At 39.5% G+C, this 22,336-nt stretch overlaps 1 protein-coding gene and 1 long non-coding RNA gene across 16 annotated transcripts in view; one reads left to right on the top strand and one right to left on the bottom strand.

Annotated features, from left to right (window-relative positions):
* LOC140511757 (UDP-glucuronosyltransferase 2A2-like) overlaps window positions 1–22,336 on the bottom strand; it is a 255,003-nt gene that overhangs the window by 28,467 nt on the left and 204,200 nt on the right. Inside the window, exon 1 of one of the 15 annotated variants that reach the window (XM_072620953.1) lies at window positions 20,046–20,784. The exons of 13 other annotated variants lie outside the window; for them this stretch is intronic. In XM_072620953.1, the coding sequence (XP_072477054.1) occupies window positions 20,046–20,769 (724 nt within the window). In that variant the 5' untranslated portion in view covers window positions 20,770–20,784. Of the gene's footprint in view, window positions 1–11,914; window positions 12,318–20,045; window positions 20,785–22,336 lie in introns of those variants that run through there. One more of the 15 variants, XM_072620961.1, reaches the window with a different exon arrangement.
* On the top strand, window positions 1,610–17,111 carry LOC140511758 (uncharacterized). The gene is made up of 2 exons (XR_011969663.1): window positions 1,610–4,571; window positions 16,965–17,111. It is a non-coding gene; the product is annotated as an uncharacterized lncRNA (long non-coding RNA).

A 22,336-nucleotide genomic window follows, 5' to 3' on the forward strand; every position in this document is an offset into this window, starting at 1 on the left:
CATTAACTTTACCAATGAGAGAAAAAAAGAAATTGAAGGAGTGAGAATAGCAAAGAAGATATTAAGTTACCACTCTTTGCAGAGGGTATTATGATCTAATTAGAGAATCAAGTAAGAAACTATTTGAAATAATAAACAACTTCAGCAAAGTTGCAGGATACAAAATAAACCCACAGAAATCACCTGCATTTCCATATATCACCAACAAAGTGCAACAGTATGAGATAGAATGAGAAATTCCATTTAAAGTTACTGTAGACACTATAGGATATTTGAGAGTCTACCTGCCAAAACCAACCCAGGGACCATATGAACACCAATACAAAACACTTGTCACACAAATAAAGCCAGATAGATGCAGTAGAGAGCACAACTGAGATGGCCTGAGGAGCAGCTAAAATTATCTCCTCTTCTCTAACAACTCTCCTCATTGCAAAGAATATTCTTTAGAAATCCTTATTAGCTCATGTTAAATTATGAGCCTATGACCAGTTTCTTTTCTTAGGGACAGCTGAGTAGCACAGGACTGGAGTCATCAGACTTATATTTGAAGGAAACCTCAGAAAATTACTAGCTGTGTGAACTTGGGTAAGTCATTTAACCTCCAGTTACCTCAGTTTCCTAATCTGTAAAATACCTTTCAGGGTCAATGCAAGGGAAAAATGAGATAATATCCGTGAAGTATTTAGCACAGGGCCTGGCACATAGTAGGTGCTATATTAGATGTTATTTATTATTACTATTATTCCTTTTTATGGTCAGAATAAGTAGAATAAACACTGTACTACAAGCTTTACGAATATTATGTCATCTGATCCTCACAATGATCCTCCAAGGCAGGTGGTATTATTATCCTCATTTTACAATTGAGGAAACTGAGGCAGAGAGAGGTTAAGTTTCTAATAATTGCCCAAGGCCAGATTTGAGCTCAGGTTTTCATGACTCTAAGAGTCAGGGATCTACCCTACTGCACCTGACTACCTCAAAATCATTCATTTAGAGTAGGAGTTCTTAACCTGGGATTCTTGCATCCCCACTGTTCCAGAAACAGATTTATTTCATGGGGATGGTCTGTGAACTTGGATGGGGAAAAATGCATCTTTATTTTACTAATCTCTAACTGAAATTTAGTATTTCCTTCAAGTATGAATTTAAAAGCAGTAACAAAATCATTCTGAGAACTCCATGTTTTGCACAAGATTTTCAAAGAATCTATGACACAAATGGTTAAGAATGATTAAGAATGGTTAAGAATCTCTAATTTAAAGGGTAACTCTAGGTTACTGTAGGAAGAAATATAGGTAGGAAAACATATTTCACTTTTTCAGTTAATTCTTTTAGATTGTCAAAATAATCATAACTAAAATGTATAAGGGGTGAGATGTGAAAAAGGCATTTGTGCCAAAATCTTGGTTGTCCACTATGCAATGGACTTGTGCTGGTAAGGGAAAAGGGAACATGTCAACACAAATATTCGCGATCATATTGCTTAAACACATTTCCACATGGATAAACAAAACAGGGTCAATAGTCTCCTAAAACAGGGTCACTATCCATTAAACAAGGTAATAAATTTTGCTAACAATCAACCTAAGGAGAATAAGTAGGTTCTGGAAACATCATCCAGAACTACAGGAAATCAGACTTTAGAAACCCTTTCCTGTGTCATTCATGTAAATCTGCTTTTTTTCTGTCTTGTATGGATTCAAATTATACGTTGTGAAGCAAAAGTATACCTCAGTTACATACATTTCAGGGAAAGCAACGTCATTTTGACACAAATTTTCTGTATCTGACTGCTGCTGACCAATATAACTCCTCACAACATTAAACTTCTACTCTTTCACATAGGTCAGGCAATCATTGACCAGGTTTGACATGGAAACTAGACCACGGGCTTACCTAACACATCACTGTAAAACGGATCCCAGTCCTTCACATCAAAATTCTGAAACTAAATGAAGAAAAGCAAATTTTTCATCTGTTCCATAAATATCATCTTGTCAGTCAACAATGTTAAGGCTACAGGCACATAGGATGGAGCGGATAAGAGACCTCCACAGTATTTTTCAATGGTATTGCCTATACTGAAGCACAGATTACAGACAAAGAGTATTCTAAGACTCTCTACTACGAACTCAGCACAAGAACACATAACATCTGCAAGAATAACTCCATATTTCGTCTTCTTCCATGTCCTCATAAGGTCTTTGATCACAACAACGTTCTCACAATACTGTTTCATAAGCCTTGAACTCTTCCAAAGCATTTCTTGCATGGCTGAACCATATTTTAATGCTGAACATTGACAACTAATAATGAAGCCAAATCCTCTTGATTTTTCGCTGAAGGAAAAACCTCAGCATAGAAACCTGATGAATTACCAGGCTCAACAGAAATAATAGCTGAGGGTGTCAGCACAGTCACCTCATGGCTCCTCTGTACCAGCTGATCCAGGATGGTCTTTAAAGTGATCCAGTGACTATACTCCATAGGCCATACCAGAACCTTCCCACAAGAACCACAGCTAAAGTAACAGAGCTGCAGCAGCAAAAGAACTGAAACCCACTTAGACCTCAAGGTTATCCCTGTTTTATCCCCTACTAAATTTATTCCATCATGAATTCCTGGTGCTATCACCAAAGGAATCAAAAAATATTAACTGATATCTCTAAATTCTTTATCCAAATAAGGAAACTTCATGCAAGGAGTCAATAGATAGCATAGCTTTAGTGTCATTGGAGGATGACAGTGTGGAAATATGTTCAGGGCCCTCATTTTTCAGCTAAGGAAACTGAGGCTTAAATAACTTGCCCGCAGGTTTCAGCCCCATTATTCATCTTAGACTTTTCCTTCTTCCCCAACAACATGTCATAGACAACAAGTCTGTGCTGTACTCAGATATCTGATGGAAGGCCAGTGTGAAACAGGTCTGAGTAGCATCTCATCTTATCACATGTTCTGTATGCTGTCTTCTAGTTGTAAAGAGTATTCTTTATCAAACTGCATTAGGATACCTTAACTTCTTTCCCTATGGCTTATTTGTTTGTTCTCTTGGCAAGGTGGTAGGTTTATCACAAAGTCATTCATTTAGAAGGTAACTGCTGCTAAATGTAGAAGTGGAATGTGATTAAAACCACGTTTACTTTACTTTTTGCAGATTCTCAAAGTAACTCCAACTCATTTTTTTAAATGAGTAGGGTGATAACACAATCTCTCAGGTAGCTTCTAGAACAAAAGTTAAGTAATTCTCCTCCAATTCCCCTTGTTTCTAGCCTCCAATCAAGCTTGACCATAGCAGTTAAGGCCCAGAACTGCTGGATGCCACAGATCCAACTACTGCTAGGCATTTCTAACGGTCTATTACAAATACCTGTGCACTGAACATCCTCAGATCAAGGCAAAGGGGGTTGTCCACAGTGGGGAGAATGACAAACACAAGGGTATTGTCATTATATTGATTCAATGTTTTGCCCCAGATGTACAAAAAGGACTCAATACGCTTTACTTCCATGTCTATTAAAAAAACCAAATTAAACACAAAAAGCAAAACCAAACCTTAACTAGATTAAACAGTTTCCGGAAATAGCACCTAGAATAAGTAGAACTTTTCCTTTGGAAAACCAAATGCCCTCAACAAGGCTGGCAAGCCAGTTTAGCTGAAGCAGCAAAGAACTTTGAGAGAGGACTAGGGCATGGGCATGTAGGTAAACTTATCACCTCCACCGTGACCACCACCTCTCCTCAGCCCAGGATGGAAACAGCCTAGGACTGAGAGACCAAGAGTCCCAGGATTAGCAGCATCCCCTGCCTTTGAGAGCACTGGTAGTACCTCCACTCTTGCCTCCAGCCCTGACTCTCAGCTTTCCCTGAGGGGAACAACCCCTGTGAAGAAGATACCCAACATGCTTGCCATCATCAGAATCAATGGAAGCTTAATTGCCATCAACACACAGAGAAGTCTAAGACATCAGAATAGGAATGTATGCCACACCAGCTCCAACAACCACTGTCCAGGAAATCAATTTCTGTGGTGCAAGCTGGTGATGAGGGGCAGGTAGGTGTCTCAGTGGATAGAGTGCCAGGCCTGAAGTCACAAAGTCTCATATTATTGGGTACAAATCTGATCCCAGACACTTACAAACTGTGGGACCTTGGGCAAGTCATTAATGCTATTCTCCTCAGTTTCCTCATCTGTAAAATGAGCTGAAGAAGGAATTTGCAAATCACCCATATCTTGGCCAAGAAAATCCCAAATGGGATCACAAAGAATTGGACGTGACTGAATGACTCAACAACAACAACAAAACTGGTGTCTGCCTCTACAGGAGCTCTCATTCCTGCTTCTCCACTTCTCAGACCCCACGGCCACTTCATCCAGGATGGACTTTAAATTGAAGCAGGAACTCTACTACATGTTCCTACCAGGACCTTCCCATAGGACCCAGAGCTGCAGCAGCCAAAGAGCTGAGACCCACTTCTCAGACCTCATGGTTATTCCTGCTTTACCAGCTACTACCCTCATTCCATCAAGATTTCTTGGATGTATCACCAAAGAAGCCAATGAAAAGGTTAAAATTTAACTTATATCTCTAAATTCTTTATCCAACAAGGGAAGCTTAAGTTTTATAACAGGGTATAAAGAGGCCATGACTAAGCAGGGAGTCAATACATGGCAAAACTTTAGGCTCAGTGGAGGATACTTATGTGGTATGGAAGTTTCCAGACTGTACAAAGTTCAATGTCCCTATTATGTATTGGTACTTTGAACAGGGACTGTAATAGAAGAGTTAATTTGATCTGGGTTTAAATATTAACACTACTTAAATAATCACATTCTTTCCTTCTTTAAAAACACCCAGATTTTATTGTGAAATGCATCCTAAACCTTGTTGCCATTAGATTTCAGGAGGAGCTAGCTACCTTACTAGTATTGTCCTCCCAGAAGTACCTGAGAAAACTGAGTCCACAATTGCCAGTGTCCGCTGGACTGGATCCCTCTGCAACCTGTGCATGGCTGGAGCTGGACAGAGAAGTCTAGAAACAGGAGAGTCAGGAATCGCACAGAGGTTTAATTCAACGTGAGGGAAACAGCTCTCATGAAAGGAGGAAAATTAGACACATGTGCTGGGGTCTGCCCAGTACTTATACCAATGCCAATTGGGGTCTCTCAATACTTATACCAATGATTGCAGTGAGCTGTAGCCCTGATAATGAAGGGTAGGAGCTACAGTGTGACCAGTGTGATTCCTAGCAGGGCTTCATGACCAGAACTAGCCTGAACTCAGAGAACAAATGGTGTTAATCAAAGGAATGCACGAATAATATGGTATGATTTTTCCAGAGGATGAGACCATCCAGAGGATGAGTGCAAAGGATTGTTGTTATGTCAAGCTCAGGGAATAGTTTGCTTGCTGGGCATTAGATCTGGAAAACAGGGTGTCTCCTCATATCATGACACCAGTTCATCCCTCAGCTGGTCTTGTTGAGATGCTTGTGGTTGGGATGTGAAGGATTCCAATTCCTGATCCTATTCCTGGAGATTCTGTTGAAAGATCTTCCATAACCTCTCCAGTCCTGGTGACTTTTCAGACCAGTATCCAATATTCTCCCCAGTGAGTATCATAGTGCACACTGTCTTGGATTCAAGGACAATTGACTATGACCTCTCATGTAATAGGTTCAATGAATGAAAAAAATTGGGAATAGCCTCTTCTAAACATCCCAAATGACCTCTTCTTCTAGCAGTACTGGTTCTGGCATAAATTCCTGCAATTTGACTTAGTGAGGGAAAGTGAAAAATGTACTGAGCTTTCAGATAATTTTCAATATTTACAAACGGCATCTGGTCTCACTTATGCATGAGTTTGTGTCTATAGATGTCACTCATGTTGGGAATATTAATATTGGCTCATACTTTTAGTTCTACTGGGTTTACCAAGACCCTGAAACCAATTCAACCAGAATCCCTATTGGGTTGCATGCTTAATGTGTTGAGGTGATGTTTCTAGGTACTACAAAATGACAAGGAGTCACCATCACATATCCAATCAGTTGCCACATCTTGCTTTTTTTTTAATCTGCACAGAATCTCTTGAATCTTCCCCATTCTCTCTTCTCACAAATCCTCTTGCACCAATTTTCTCTTTCCACACAGTCACTATTTTAGCTCATTTCCTCCTCAACTCTCATCTCAGCAATTGCAATGACCCTAATTGATCTTCCTTTTTCAAGTCTCTCCCCATTCTAATTCATCCCCACACAGTGATCATGTTTGATTTCCTCAAGTAAAGAGTTGAGTATGTTACTCCCCTACTCAATAAATGACAGTGGTCTTTCTTGCTTTGAAAATAAAATATACCTTCCTCTATGTGTTTTTAAAGCCCTCACGACTTCACTCAATTCTATCTTTCAAGACATTATATGTTATTGTCCTTTCCACACTCAACAATGTAGACCACAGGCAGAAAAACATGGGCACATGAGGCTCATGATACTAACAAGTGCCATCTGAACCAGTTTAAAATGTATTTGGAAAATATTTAATAAAATAAATAAAATATCACAAAATGCAGATAATACTATGGAATCTTGGCTTCTCTGGGCATGCCCAGTTCCAACATACAGTGAAATTCCCTTAAGAGAAGTCTTTTGAGCATGTCCAGTTTATCTAACATGATCTAATCCTGGTAAATCCTCTACCACATGGGAGGAGTAGGTTCCTTTGAATGACTATCTATGTATTTAAATCTGGCAAAGTGGAGCCATTTGCTCTTTTCAGCCCCTTTTTTCCTCCGCTGTTCAGTTTTGCCCTTTTTAGTGACTCCTATCTGCTGTATCCAGCATGGACACCATGACCTGTGAAGGGTAGGACAATACTTCCCTTGTTCCTCCTCTTTTGCCTTTGTCTTAGAAACAGGCCTGAGTTTCTTTCTTGTCTTCAGCTTCAAGTGCTGAAGGTGATCCCATGGTTCCAGGTCTTGGTGACAATGGTACCAGAATTGCAGGCATGGTGGTAAAGTGTAGCCAGTGGGGCCAGCATGGAAGCCCTGAGAAGTCAGAGTGACTGAGACTCAAGTCCTGGGGGGACTTTGGACTTCAAACTGGATCCTCCTCCATAGGAGCTGAGCCAAGCTATGAACCTAATCACTTTCCCCACCCAAGAGACTAAGGCATTGCACATAGAGGATTATGCTTTGGATGGGTTGGGGGTGTAATTTGGTATATTTTGGATCATACTTTTCAGAGTAAATATTTCCGTGCAAAAGCTAATCTATTTGTAAGTAGTGGAACTGGGATGCAAGGGACCTGTCTTGAAATTGAGTGAACTCCATTGGTGAGGACTAGTGTCATTTGTCAAAGCATGGATACCTTTTCAATCCCATTAACAATACTAGAATACCCTGGCAAAGAAAGAAAAGCTCATACCCCTGGCCTTCAGGTGGTGAGGTTGATGAGAGTGTGTGTTCCAAATCCATTTTCAAACAAAGTCAAGTACATGATATTCTACAAACGGTGTAAATAATACATACAGGTATATGTATACATTATGAAATATATATTATAGACAGGTATATACATGTGAGTACATATGATATGTATTATAGAGGGAGCTAGATGGCTTAGTAGATAGAACATTGGACCTGGAGTCAGGAAGACCTGAGTTCAAATGTAGCCTCAGATACTTCCTAGCTGAGTGCCCCATGGTAAGTCACTTAACCTACTGGACTTAATCTCCTGGAGAAGGAAGTGGCAAGTCACTTCAGTATCTTCCCCCCAAAAAAAACCCATAGACAACACTGGAACGTTTTGGTCTACCAAGTCCCAAAGAGTTGGACATGACTGAACAACAACAATATAGATTATAACATGTATTTTATATGCATATATGTATATGTATATACACACATGTGGATATTATATACATAAAATGCAAAGTAATTTAAGAGTAGGAGTGCAGACATTAGTGATAACTGAGAATGTGAGAAGGGATTCTCCATGGGACCTGATGTTTTCAATACTGCAAAGTAGAAAACGTGGTTTTATGTTCAGTTTAAACTTATCTATTACTTTGCCACATCTTTTATAATACCTTTGCATCCTTTTTTCAAGAACTCTTAGCTAAATCAATTCAATTCAATATTGAGAAGAAAAATTTCTCTTAGTATGAAACTATATACTTGGGAAAAAGAATAATTTTTTAAGCCCCAATTTACACGAGGGACTGGCTAAGCACCTTACAATTATTATCCGATTTGGTCTTCAACAATAATATACAATGAGGTAGGTGCTCTTGCTACCTCCATTTTATGGATAAGGAAACTGAGGAAGATAGAAGTTAAGTGAGTTGTCCAGGATCAGAGAGCTCCTAAGGGTCCAAGGCTGGATTTGAACTCAGGTGTTCCTGAATATAAGCCAAGCACCCTCACCTATTGTGCAACCTAACTGCTTGAAATGCAGGGTACCACACATTACTTCTGCCTGTAAGGACTGTAGTGGTTACACAAAGGACACATGGAATAAATGAAATAACCAGCCAAGTAAGTAAATAAATAATACCTATAAATGAATGATCAAGGCAAATAAATCTTATACCCCAGAGGGAAATGAACTCACTGTCGGCTCAATTAATCTAGGAAGGATTCTTGGAGGTGAGACTTCTCCAGTTGTATTTTTCCCCCAACTTTCTACTGTACACCACATTCACTTGGTTCAGGGGCAAAAGTTAAATACCTTCTCTCTTTAAAATCAACTGTGATCAATTGCTGCTTGTCTGATGTCTCTTCTTCTTTCTCTCAACTTCAGGCACTAACAATCTCACTGACAACCTTTGCCTCCTGGAGGCCAGTTGTGATTTGAGCCTTATACTTTAGACTTCTTTACACCCTTGCATGAAGTGATGCGAGTTTTTTGGAATCTTACTGCCCTTTCTCAACTTTTGATAAATGAAAGGACCCTGACAAGAGATTCTTTGCTTTATAAAAATAAAAAGGCTTAAATAATGGAATAGTTTCTGAACTGCATCCTATCATGGTTTTCCAGTGGCAGCAGGACAAGGAAGAAAGACAATCATCAAGCACAGTAACAGCCCAATGTCTTGTCTTGTCGTGTCCTCCAAAGATTTACAATTCTCTCTTTCCTTCTATCAAAGGCTCAGAAGGAGAAAGGTATTTCTATCAAAGAATTCCCCTCTGGCTTTGGTCTTTTCCCAACTTTCTGGTTTTCTCTCGTAGTATTCCTTTACCTTCCCTAACCTCTCTAGACCATCACATGTACAAGAGTGTTCCTAAACATATTCTGAAGAAAATTTCAGTAGTTGAAGGTCAACTCAAAGACATCTTGTTATTAATGAGTTTGGCACTAGGAGGGAGGGGGTTTCTCTCATGATTCCAATGTTAACCTTAAGATCGTCTTTTAGATTTTATTCACAGATGCTATTATGTGATTGGAGGGAACATTTTACGTATGTGGGGTCTAGGTCCATATACTTTGGTTTATGATGTAATCTTTGCTACCACCTTCCCTGAAATCTTAGTCACTCTCACTCTGGGTTCTGTCCCTAGAAGTAACGTTTTTCTCTGGATAATTTGCTCTGCATTTTGTTCTATAAGTTCTTTTTGGATCTTCAGTTCTCCTTGAGATCAGCTCATGCTGGCATCTTCCTATACTTATCTCTGTCTTAGCATCCAATTATAGGAGCCTGAAGGAATGTTAAAGATCATCTATTCCAGTGCCCCTATTTTACAGCTAAGGAAAGTGAGTCCCAGATAGGCTAAATAACTTGCCCAAAGGTTTCAGCCCCATTAATCTTCTTAGACTTTTCCCTCTTCCCCCATAACACGTCATAGATAACAAGTCTCTGCTGTACCCAGGTGTCTGATCAGGGGTCAATGTGAAACAGGTGTGAGTAGCATCTCATGTTACTGTTTGTTCTGTATACTGTCTTCTAGCTGTAAAGAGTATTCTGCATTAAACTGCATTAAGATACATTATGTTCTTTTCCTGTGGCCTATTTATTTGTTTCCTTTGCAAGGTGGTAGGTTTATCACAAAGTCACTCATATAATAGGTAACTGCTGTTAAATGTACAAGTAATATGGGCAGGGAAATATGATTGATACCTCTTCTTTTACTTCTTACTGATTGTTAAAATAATCCTAACTCATTTTTTAAAGGAGTAGGATGCTGAAATTATCTCTGAGGTCTCTTCTAGAACATAAGTTAAGTAATTTGCCACCAGTTACCCTTCATCTTACCAGTTAAGATCTAGAAAAGTTGGATGCCACAGATCCAAGTATTGCCGGGAATTTCTATTGGTCTAGTACAAATACCTGTGCACTGAACATCCTCAGGTCTAGGCAAAGGGGGCTATCCACAATAGACAGAGTGTCATACACAAGGGTTTGTAATCATATTGAATAAATATATTTCCCCAGATGTACAAAGGGGACTCAACATGCTTTCCCTCAATGTCTATTAAAAAACCCAAATTAAGAATATGCATAAAATCTTTAGTACATAAAACAGTTTCTGGGTATAGTATCTAGAATAGGGAGAGCTGCTACTTTGGAAAACCAAATGCCATTGACAGGGCAGGCATGCCAGCTTAGCTGAAGCAGCAAGGCACCTTGAGAGAGGGTCAGGCCATGGCAGGTAGGTAAACCCATTTTCCTCAAGTTGACCACCATCTTCCCTCAACCCATGATGGACAGCCTAGGATTGTGAGACCAAGAGTCCCAGAATTAGCAGTATCTCCTGCCTCTTAGAGCACTGGTATTTCTTCTAGCCAGTCCCTTCTCCCTCAGTCTCCCAGCCTTCCCTGAGGGGAACAGCCCTTGTGACGAAGATACACCATTCTTGCCACTCTCAACATCAATAGAAGCTTAGATGCCACCAACAGAAAGAGAAGTCCAAGAAATCATATAGCAGTAATGCATGCCACGAAACAGGCCCTCCTTTCAGACAAGCTCCAACAGCTACTGTCCAGGAAATAAACTTTTGTGGAGATGCAATCTGATGATGAGAAGCAGGTAGGTGGCCCAATGGATAGAGTGCCAGGCCTGAAATCAGAAAGCTCCATCTTCCTGAGTTCAAATGTGGCCGCAGATATCCTAGCTGTGTGACCCTGGGCAAGTCATTAATCCTGTTTATCTCGGTTGCCTCATCTCTACAATGGTCTGGAAAAGGAAATGGCAAACCCCCCTAGCATGTTGGCCAAGAAAATTCCAAATAGGGTGAAAAAGAGTTGGACAAGATTAAAATGACTCAATAACAACAAACCTGGTGCCTGCTTCTTCAGGAGTTCTAATCCCTGCCTCCTCAATGGTCACAGCTACTAAGGAACTCAGAAAGTAAGTGGTCATCACCAAAGTGCTGTCAGAGGGTTCAATATCAGAAATGGATTTGTTCTGTATTGGTGGCAATAACATCAAAGAGGAGGCATTATCACTTGCTTCCATACTCCCCACCCTTCCATCTCACTAAGACAATGAGGCCTCTTACTCTGTGCACTGTCTCCTCAACTAAAATGCTCCTGGAGGGCAAGGGGCTGTCTTGATTTTCTTTTTAGACCCCACAACAGAGCATAGCATAATAGGCATGTAAAAGGTGCTTAATAAATGCTTTTACAGTCATTTAATTGATTCATTATGCATATTTCCTGCCTTTTCTATTCTGAATGAAGATTCAAACTTAATTCTATTTTACAGCCATTCGATGGCAGTTTTCACGTCTTATGAACAAGAGAGTTATTTTGTCACAAAATTTTCCATATCTGATTATAATTTTAAAAGAATCAAACACTTGATTTTTTTCATGATATTAAATTCCTCTCCATTCACACTGAGATAAATAAGGATTTCAAGGAATCACTGAACAGGTTTGACATGTAAACCATAAAGGGACCAAAGACTTACCTAAGACATCACTATAAAACTGATCCCAATCCTTCATATCAAAATTCTGAAACCAGAAGTCATAGTAAATGAAATAAAGAACATTTTTCACCCTCTCCATAAATGTCATCTTGTCAGTCAATACTGTCAAGGGTACAGGCACATAGGAAGGAGGGGATGGGAGTCCTCCACAGTATTTTTCAATAGTGTAGCCAAAGGTGAGGCGTAGACTACAGACAAAGGGTATTCCAAGTATCTCTGCTATGAGCTCACCACAGGGACATATAGCATCTGCAAGAACAACTTCATATTTGGCTTTCTTCAATTTCTTGACAAGGTCTTTGTTCAAAACAACATTCCCACACAGCTGTTTTAACAGCCTTGAATTCATAGAATGCATTTCTTGCATGACTGCACCATACTCTAATGGTGAAATTTTTCTCCACTCATAAATCCAACGTGTGACCAAGTTGTCCACAAATGAAACCAAATACTCTTGATTTATCACTGAAGGAAAAACCTCAGCATGGAAACCTGATGAATTGACACTGTCCACAAAAATAGTAGCTGAGGGAGTCAATACAGTCACCTCATGGCCCCTCTGTACCAGTTCATCCAGGATGATCCTTAAATTGATTCAGTGACTATACTCTATAGGCCACACCAGGACCTTCCCACAAGACCCTTAGCTAAAGCAGCAGAGCTGCAGCAGCAAAAGAGCTGAAACCCACTTCTCAGAGTTCATGGTTATTTGAACTACTAGGTTCCGTCCAGTGTGAGTTCCTAGTTATATCACCAAATGGAAATACAAAGGTTAAAATTTAACTGATCTCTAAATTCCTTACCCAACAAAGGAACCTTTAGTTTTATAAGGTGGTATGAAGAGGCCTTGTCTAAGCAGGGAGATAATAGATGGCAAACCTATAGTGTCAATGGAGGACTCTAAGCTGGTATGGAAATAGCCAGATTGTACATAGTTTAATGTTCCTATTATTTATTGATACTTCAATCAGGGTTTATAAAAAAAAGGGCTTAATTTGATCTGGGTTTAAATATTAACTCTATTTAAAGAATAATTATGTTTCTTTCTTTAAAAGCATGCAGATTTTGTTGTGAAATATACCCTAAATCTCCTTGCCATTAGATTTTAAGAAGAGCTGTCTTACCAGCATTGCCCTCCCAGAAGTAGTTGAGAAAATTGAGGCAGTACTGCCAGTGTCAACTGGACTGGACCCTTCTCCAACCTGTACAGGGTTGAATAGTGCAGGCTAGAAACAGTAGATTCAAGAATCTAACAGAGGTTTGATTTTAAATTGAGGGAAACAGCTTGCAAGCAAGGAGAGAAATTAGACACATGTGCTGGGTCCCTGCCCTGCATAAAAGGGAGTGTGGGTGTGGGAGTGAGGCAGTGTGGGGAGATCTTCCAACTTATAGCACTAATTTCACAGTGAACTGGAGCCCTGATAGTGAGGAGAAAAAGTTAAAATGTGGTAAGTTTACTTCATTATAGGGCTTCATGACCAGAACTAGTCTGAGCTCAGAGAACAACTGTTGCTAGTCAAAGGAATACACTAATAAGGTATGATTTTGCCAGAGGGTGAGATCATCCAGAGGGGAAGTGCAAAGGAATAGTGTTATGCCAAGGTCAGGGCACAGCTTGCTCACTGGGTCTTAGCTCTGGAAAACAGGGTTTCTCCTCATTACTTGACACCAATTGATCCCTCAGATGATCTTGTTGAGTTGCTTGTGGTTGGGGACCTGAAGGAGTTCAATTCCTAATCCTATTCCTGGATATCATATTGGAAGAATTTCCTCAAGCTCTCCAATCCTTGTGACTTTTCAGACCAGGGTCTGATATTCTCCTCAGCGAGAACTGTCTTGGATTCATGGATACCTGATGGTCACCTGCCATATAATAGGTTCAATGATTGAAAAAATAGGAACAGCCTCTTCTAAACATCCCAAATGACATCGTGTTCCAGCAGTACTAGTTCTGGCAGAAATTCCTGCCCTTTGGCTTCTTAAGTGAAAGTGAAAAACAAACTGAGCTTTCAGATACTTTTCAATATTATCAGGAGGTATCTGATCTCACCTAGGCATGAGGTGGTATCAATAACTGTCACTCATGTCGGAAATATTCATATTGGTTCATATTTCTAATTTCACTATTGGGTTGCATGCTTAATGTGTTGAGGTGATGTTTCTAGGTACTACAAAATGACAAGGAGTCACCATCACATATCCAATCAGTTGCCACTTCTTGCTTTTTTTTTTAATCTGCATAGAATCTCTTGGATCTTCCCCATTCTCTCTTCTCACAAATCCTCTTGCACCAATTTTCTCTTTCCACAGTCACTATTTTAGCTCATTCCCTCCTCAACTCTCATCTCAGCAATTGCAATGACTCTAACTGATCTTCCTTTTTCAAGTCTCTCCCCATTCTAATCCATCCCCACACAGTGGTCATGTTTGATTTCCTCAAGTAAAGAGTTGAGTATATTACTCCCCTACTCAATAAATGACAGTGGTCTTTCTTGCTTTGAAAATAAAATATACCTTCCTCTATGTGTTTTTAAAGCCTTCCCAACTTCACTCAATTCTATCTTTCAAGACGTTATATGTTACTATCCTTTCCAAGCTCAACAATGTAGACCAGAGGCAGAAAAACATGGGGGGCACATGAGGCTCGCAATACTAACAAGTGTCATCTGAACCAGTTTAAAATGTATTTGGAAAATACTTAACAAAATACATAAAAACACCATAAAATGTAGATAATACTATGGAATCTTGACTTCTCTGGGCATGCCCACTTCCAATATACAGTGAAATTCCCTTAAGAGAGGTCTTTGAAGATGTCCAGTTTATCTACCATGCTCTATCCTGGTGAATCCTCTAGCACATTGGGGGAAATAGCTTCCTTTGAATGACTATCTATGTATTTAAGTCTGGCAAAGTTGAGCCATTTGTCCTCTTCATCCCCTCTTTTCCTCAACTATACAGCTTCACCCTATTTGGTGATTCCTATCTATTGTACCTAGAATGGACACCATGACCTGAGAAGGGTAGGTCAATCCTTCCCTTGATCCTACTCTTTTCCTCTGCTCCAGAAATGGACTTGATTGTGTTGTTTCTCTGCAGCTTCAGGTGCTGGAGGTGATCCTCTTGAATCCAGAAGTTTAAGCTATGGTGCTCTTGGTACCAGAACTTCAGGCAGGGTGGTGCAGTGGAGCCACTGGGGCCAGCATGGAATCCCTGAGAAGCCAGAATGCCTGGGACCTGAGTCTAGGGAGATTTTGGACTTGGAAATGGATCATGTTCTACAGCAGCTGAGCTAAATTATGAACCTAATCACCTTCCCCTCCCAAGAGACTGAGGCAATACACATAGACAATTATGCTTCCTATGAATTGGGCTTTAAGTTTGTATATTTGGGATTACACTTTTCAGAGTAAATATTTCTGTGTCAAAGGTAATCTATTTGTAGCTAGTGGAACTGGGATACAAGGGACATCTCTTGAAATTGAGTGAACCACATTGGTGAGGGCTAGTATCACTTGCCAAGAACATGGATAACTTTTCAATCCCTTTAACAATACTGGAAAACACTGGCGAAGAAATAAAAGTTAATACACCTGACCTTCAGGTGATGAGGACAATGAGAATGTGTATTACAGTTACATTTTAAAACAAAGTCAAGTACCTGATATTCCACTATGGGGAAAAAATGATGTTGTAAGTAATGCATACATGTATATGTATGCATTGGGGAATAAATATGGAATATATTATATACATTACATATTATATACAATATAATATATATTTTATATTGAATAGGTATACACGTGTGTGTATGTGTACATGTAATATATATTATAGAGTGAGCTAGATGGCTCAGTGGATAGAACACTGGGCCTGGAGCAGGAAGAACTGAGTTCAAATATAGCCTCAGATACTTTCTAGCTGAGTGCCCCATGGTAAGTCACTTAACCTATTGGGCTTAATGCCCTGGAGAAGGAAACAGCAAATCACTCCAGTATCTTCCCCAAGAAAAATTCATGGACAACACTGTTGTGTTTTGGTCTACCAGGTCCAAAAGAGTTGGGCATGAAATGAACAAAAATAATATATATTATAATATGTTTATATATATATAAACATAGATATATGTATATGCACACATATGGTTATTATATCCATAAAATGCAAAGTAATTTAAGGGAAGGATTGTAGACATTAGTAATAACTGAGAGGATGAGAAGGGATTTTCCATGGGATCTGACTTTTTCAATACCACAAAGTAGGAAAAGCAGTTTTATGTTCAGTTTAAACTTCCCTATTATTTTGCCAAACCTTTTATATTGCTTTAGTATTCTTTTTTTCAAGAACTCTGAGTGAAATCAGTTCAATTCAGGAAATATTTAACCTAGAAGAACAATTCCTGTTAGCACAACACTATTTCCTTGGGAAAAATAACATCTTTTAAAACCCCAATTTATACCAGAGACTGCCTAAGTATTTTACAATCATTATCCCATTTGATCTTCAACAATAACATGCAATGAGGTAGGTGCTCTTGCTATCTCCATCTTATGGATGAGGAAACTGAGGAAGACAGAAGTTAAGTGACTTGTCCAGGATCAGAGAGCTCCTAAGGGTCCAAGGCTGGATTTGAACTCAGGTCTTCCTGAATCTAAGCCAAGCACCCTCATCTACTGTGCCACTTAGCTGCTTGAAACTCAAAGTCCCACACATTACTTCTGCCTACAAGGACTGTAGTGGTTGCACAAGAGACACATGGAATGAACTAAATAACCCCCCAAGTACACAAATAATGATCAAGACAAACAAATCCTACAACTCAGAGGGAAATGAATTCAGTGTAGCCTGAATTAATCTAAGAAGGATTCTTGGAGGTGAGACTTCTCCAGTTGTATTTTCCCCCAACTTTCTACTGTGCCCCACACTCACCTGGTTTAGGGGTAAAAGTTAAGTACTTTCTCTCTTTAAAATCAACTGTGATTAATTACTGTTCGACTTATTTCTCTTCTCTTTCTCTAAATTTCAGGCATTATCAATCCCACCTAGACCCTTTGCCTCCTGGAGACCAGTTGTGATTTAGAGTTCTTTACACAGTTGTATGAACTGACATGAATTTTTTTGGATTCTTGCTGCCCTTTCTCAACTTTTGAAAAATTAAAGGACCCTGATAAGAGATTCTTTGCTTTATTAAGATAAAAATTTTTAATGATGGAATAGTTTCTGATCTGCATCCTCTCTTGGTTTTCCAATGGCAACACGGCAAGAAAGAAAGACAATCATCAAGTACAGCAACAGCCCATTTTCTTGTCTTGTCGTGTCCTCCAAAGATCGACAATTCTCTTTCTTTCTCCTACCAAAGACTCAGAAGGAGAAAGGTATTTCTATCAAAGAACTCCCCTCTGGCTTTGGTCTTTTCCCAGCTCTCTGGTTTTCTCTTCCCTAACCTCTCTAGACATGTACAGGAGTGTTCCTAAATATATTCTGAAGAAAATCTCAGTAGTTGAAGGTCAACTCCAAGACAACCTGTTATTAATGAGACTGGCACTTGGAGGGAAGGGGTTTCTCCCATAATTTCAATGTTAATCAGTAAGTTTATCCTTTAGATTTTATTCATAGATCATATACAATTGAAGGGAACATACTTCATATGTGGCATCTAGATTCATTCTCTTTGGTTTATGATATAATCTTTGCTACCACCTTGCCTGAAATCTTAGCCACACTCCCTCTGGGTTCTGTCCCTAGAAATAATGTTTTCTCTGGATGATTTGCTCTGCATTTTGTTCTGTAAGATCTTCTAGAATCTTCAGTTCTCCTTGAGATCAGCTCATGCTGGCATCTTCCTATACTTATCTCTGTCTTAGCGTTCAATTATAGGAGCCTGAAGGAATGTTAAAGATCATCTCTTTCAGTGCCCATATTTTACAGCTGAGCAAAGTGAGTCCCAGATAGGCTAAATAACTTGCCCAAAGGTTTCAGCCCCATTATCCTTCTTAGACTTTTCCCTCCTCCCCAATAACATGTCATAGATAACAAGTCTCTGCTGTACCCAGATATCTGATCAAGGGCCAATGTGAAACAAGTCTAAATAGCATCTCATCTTATTGCTTTTTCCGTATGCTGCCCTCTTGCTGTAAAGAGTATTCTTTATTAAACTGCATTAGGATACAGTAAGTTCCTTTCCTGTGGCCTATTAATTTCTTCCTTTGGCAAGACGGCAGATTTATCACAAAGTCATTCATTTAGAAAGTTACTGCTGCTAAATGTCGAAGTAATATGTGCAGGGGAATATGATTAGTACCTCTTTTATTTTACTTCTTACAGATTTTCAAAGTAACTATAATTCATTTTTTAAAGTAGTCTGCTAAAAAAAAATCTCTGAGATAACTTCTAAAACAGAAGTTAAATAATCTGCCTCCGATCACCCTTGACATTAACAGTTAAGTTCTGGAATGGCTGTATGCCACAGATTCAACTACAGTTAGGCATTTGTATTAATCTAGTAAAAACAGCTGTGCACTGAACCCACTCAGATCAAGGCAAAGGGGGTTGTCCACAAGGAGAATGGCAAACACAAGGATTTATAATTATATTGATTATGATTGATTGATTAAAAGTATAGCCCCAGATGTACAAAGAAAACTCAACATGTGTTGCTTCAATGCCTATTCCAAAACCCAAATGTAAAAGAAAACAACCTTAACACGATTAACTAGTTTTTAACAATAGCATCTAGAATAAGGAGAGCTTTTCTTTGGAAAACTAAATGACATTGACAAGGCAGACAAGCAATTTAGCTGAAGAAGCCAGGAACTTTGAGAGAGGGTGAGGCCATGGCAGGTAAGTAAACCTGTTTTCCCATTGACTACCACTTCCCCTCAGCTTATGAGGGAGACAGCCTAGGACTGTGAGACCAAGAGTCCCAGAATTAGCAGAAACCCCTGCCTCTGAGATCACTGGTACTGCTTCCAGTCTGCTCCCCCTACTCTCCCAGCCTTCACTGAAGGGAACAATCCTTATGAAGAAGATAGTCACCATTCTTGCCACCATCAACACAATGGAAACTTAATTGCCATCAACAGACAAAGAAGCCCAAGAAATCATAGAGCAACAATGCATGCCACAACAGTAGCCCTCCTTCCAGATGAGCTCTAAGAGCTATTGTCCAGGAAATTAGTCTTTGTGGAGATGCAACCTAGTGATGAGGAGCAGGCAGGTGGCTCAGTGGACAGAGTGCCAGTCTTGAAGTCACAAAGGCGCAGCTTCCTGATTTCAAAATCTGGCTCAGGTACATACAAGCTGTGTGACCCTGGGCAAGGCATTAACCCTGTTTACCTCACTTTCCTCATCTGTAAAATGAACTGAAAAATGAAATGGCAAACCACTCTAGTATCTTGGCCAAGAAAATCCAAAATGGGGTCACAGATTGTTGGATATGACTGAAATGACTCAACCACATCAAACTGGTGCCTGCTTCTACAGGAGCCTTAATCTCTGCCTCCTTAATGACCACAGGGACTAAGAACCTCAAAACTACGTGGTTACCACCAAAGTGCTGTCAGAGGTTTCATTGTCAGAAATATTTTTGTTTAGTATCAGTGACTATTATATTAAAAAGGATGCATTATCATGCACTTTTCCACTATTCTACTGGTGCCCTCCCCCCCTCCATCTCACTAGGACCATTAGGCCCCACTTTCCAACTTACAACTGAAACTTACTCTGTGCATTGTCCCCCCCACCCCCTAATAAAATGTTCCTGGACAGCAAGAGCTGTCTTGCTTTTCTATTTAGACCCAAGAATATAATACAATGTTTTGCATGTAATAGGTCCTTAATAAATGTTTTTGTACTCGTTCCTTGATTCATTGTGATTATTTTACTTCAAACTTAGCCTATTTAGCAACCATTCGATGGCAGTTTTATGTTTTATGGATAAGTGAATCATTTTGTCACAATATCTTCCGTATCTGATTGTAATTTAAAAAACACATCTGATTTTTTTCATGATTTTAAATTCCTGTCCATTCACACTGAAACAAATAGGGATATCAGGGAATCACTAAACAGATTTGATATATAAACCATAAAGATAAGTCAGACTTACCCAATACATCACTGTAAAACTGATCCCAATTCTTCATATCAAAATTCTGAAACCAAAAGTCAAAGTAAATGAAGAAAAGCATATTTTTCACCCTTTCCATAAATGTCATCTTGTCAGTCAATACTGTCAAGGGTACAGGCACATAGGAAGGAGGGGATGGGAGTCCTCCACAGTATTTTTCAATGGTATTGCCCATGGTAAAGCGTAGACTATAGACAAAGGGTATTCCAAGTATCTCTGCTATGAGCTCACCACAAGTACATATAGCATCTGCAAGAACAACTTCATATTTGGCTTTCTTCAATTTCTTGACAAGGTCTTTGTTCAAAACAACATTCTCACACTGTTTTTTTACAAGCCGTGAAGAAAAGAAATGCATTTCTTGAAGAACTACACCATACTCTAATGCTGAAAGTTTTTTGAACTCATTAACCCAAAGTGCAATCAAATTATCAAAAAGTGCACCCAAGTCCTCTTGATTTGTTTCCACAGGATAAACCTCAGCATGGAAACCTGTGGAATTACCAGGATCCACAAAAACAGTAGCTGAAGGAGTCAGCACAGTCACCTCATGGCCTCTCTGCACCAACCCATCCAGGATGGTCTTTAAGTTGATCCAGTGACTATATTCCATAGGCCATACCAGCACCTTCCCACAGGATCCACAACTAAAGCAACAGAGCTGTAGCAGGAAAAGAGCCGAGACCCACTTCTCAGAGCTCATGGTTATTTGAACTACTAGGTTCTTTCCAGTATGAGTTCCTAGTTGTATCACCAAAGGGCAATATAAAGGTTAAAATTTAACTGATATTTCTAAATTCCTTATCCAACAATGGAAACTTTAGCTTTATTTGATGGTATAAGGAAGTCTTGACTAAGCAGGGAGCCAGTAGATGGCAAACCTTTAGCGTCAAAGGAGGAGCCTTAGCTGATAGGCAAATTGAGAGACTGTACAGAGCTTCATGTTTCCCTTGTTTATTGGAACTTCAATTAGGGATTATAAAAAAAGAGTTTAACTTGATCTGGGTTTAAGTATTAACACTATTTAAATAATAACTGTGTTTCCTTCTTTAAAAGCATGCAGATTTTATTATGAAATACCCCCTAAATCTCCTTGTCCTTAGATTTCAGGAGGAGCTGTCTTACTGGCATTGTCCTCCCAGAAGTAGCTGAGAAGATTGAGTCAGTAATTGCCAGTGTTAACTGGACTGGATCCCTCTCCAAGCTGTGCATGCCTGGAGCTGGACAAAGCAGTGTAGAAACAGGAGAGTCAGGAATCAAACAGAGGCTTAATTTCAAAGTGTAGGGAATAGCTTGCAAGCAGAGAGTGATATTACACACATGTGTCAGGGCCCTGCCCAAATGGCAAGGGGGGAACCTGTGGACCTGAGGAAGTGTGGTAAGATCTCAATACTTATAGAAATGATTGCACAGTGAACTGGAGCCTTGATAATGAGGAGAAAGAGCTAAAAATGTGACAAGTTGGATTCATCATATGACTTCATGACCAGAACTAGTCTGAGCTCAGAGAACAACTGTTGCTGGTCAAAGGAATACACTAATTTTATAGTATGATTTTGCCAGAGAGTGAGATCATCCAGAGTTTGAGTGCAAAGGATTCTTGTTAGGCCAAACTCAGAGCTCAGCTTTCTTACTGGACCTTAGCTCTGGAAAACAGGGTGTTTTCTCCTATCTTGACACAAGTTCATCCCTCAGCTGGTCTTGTTGACTTGCTTGTGGTTGGGACCTCAAAGAGTCCAATTCCTGATCCTACTCTAAGAGATCCTATTGCATGATGTTCCTCAACCTCCCCAATACTTTTGACTTTTCAGACCAGGGTCTGATATTTTCTCCAGTGAGTATCATAGTGCATACTGTCTTGGATTCATGGAAAAATGCTGTGACCTGCTGTATAATAGGTTCATTGATTGAAAAAAAATCATGACAGCCTCTTTTAAATATTCCAAATGACCTCTTGTTGTAGCAGTACTGGGTCTGGCAGAAATTCCTGCCATTTGACTTAGTGAGTGAAAGAGAAAATCGTACCAAATTTTCAGATACTTTTCAATATTATCAGAAGGCATCTGGCCTCACTTAGGCATGAGGTGATAATTATAAATGTCACTCATGTTGGAAATATTCATATTGGCTCATTTTTCTAGTTTCACTGGGTTTATTACTACCCTGAAACCAGTTCAGCCAGTCTCCCTGTTGGGTTGCATGCTTATTGTGTTGAGGTGATATTTCTAGGTAATACAAAATGACAAGGAGTCACCCTCATATATCCAACC

Source organism: Notamacropus eugenii, chromosome 6, assembly GCF_028372415.1.
Source record: "Notamacropus eugenii isolate mMacEug1 chromosome 6, mMacEug1.pri_v2, whole genome shotgun sequence".
Classification (NCBI taxonomy): Eukaryota; Metazoa; Chordata; class Mammalia; order Diprotodontia; family Macropodidae; genus Notamacropus; species Notamacropus eugenii.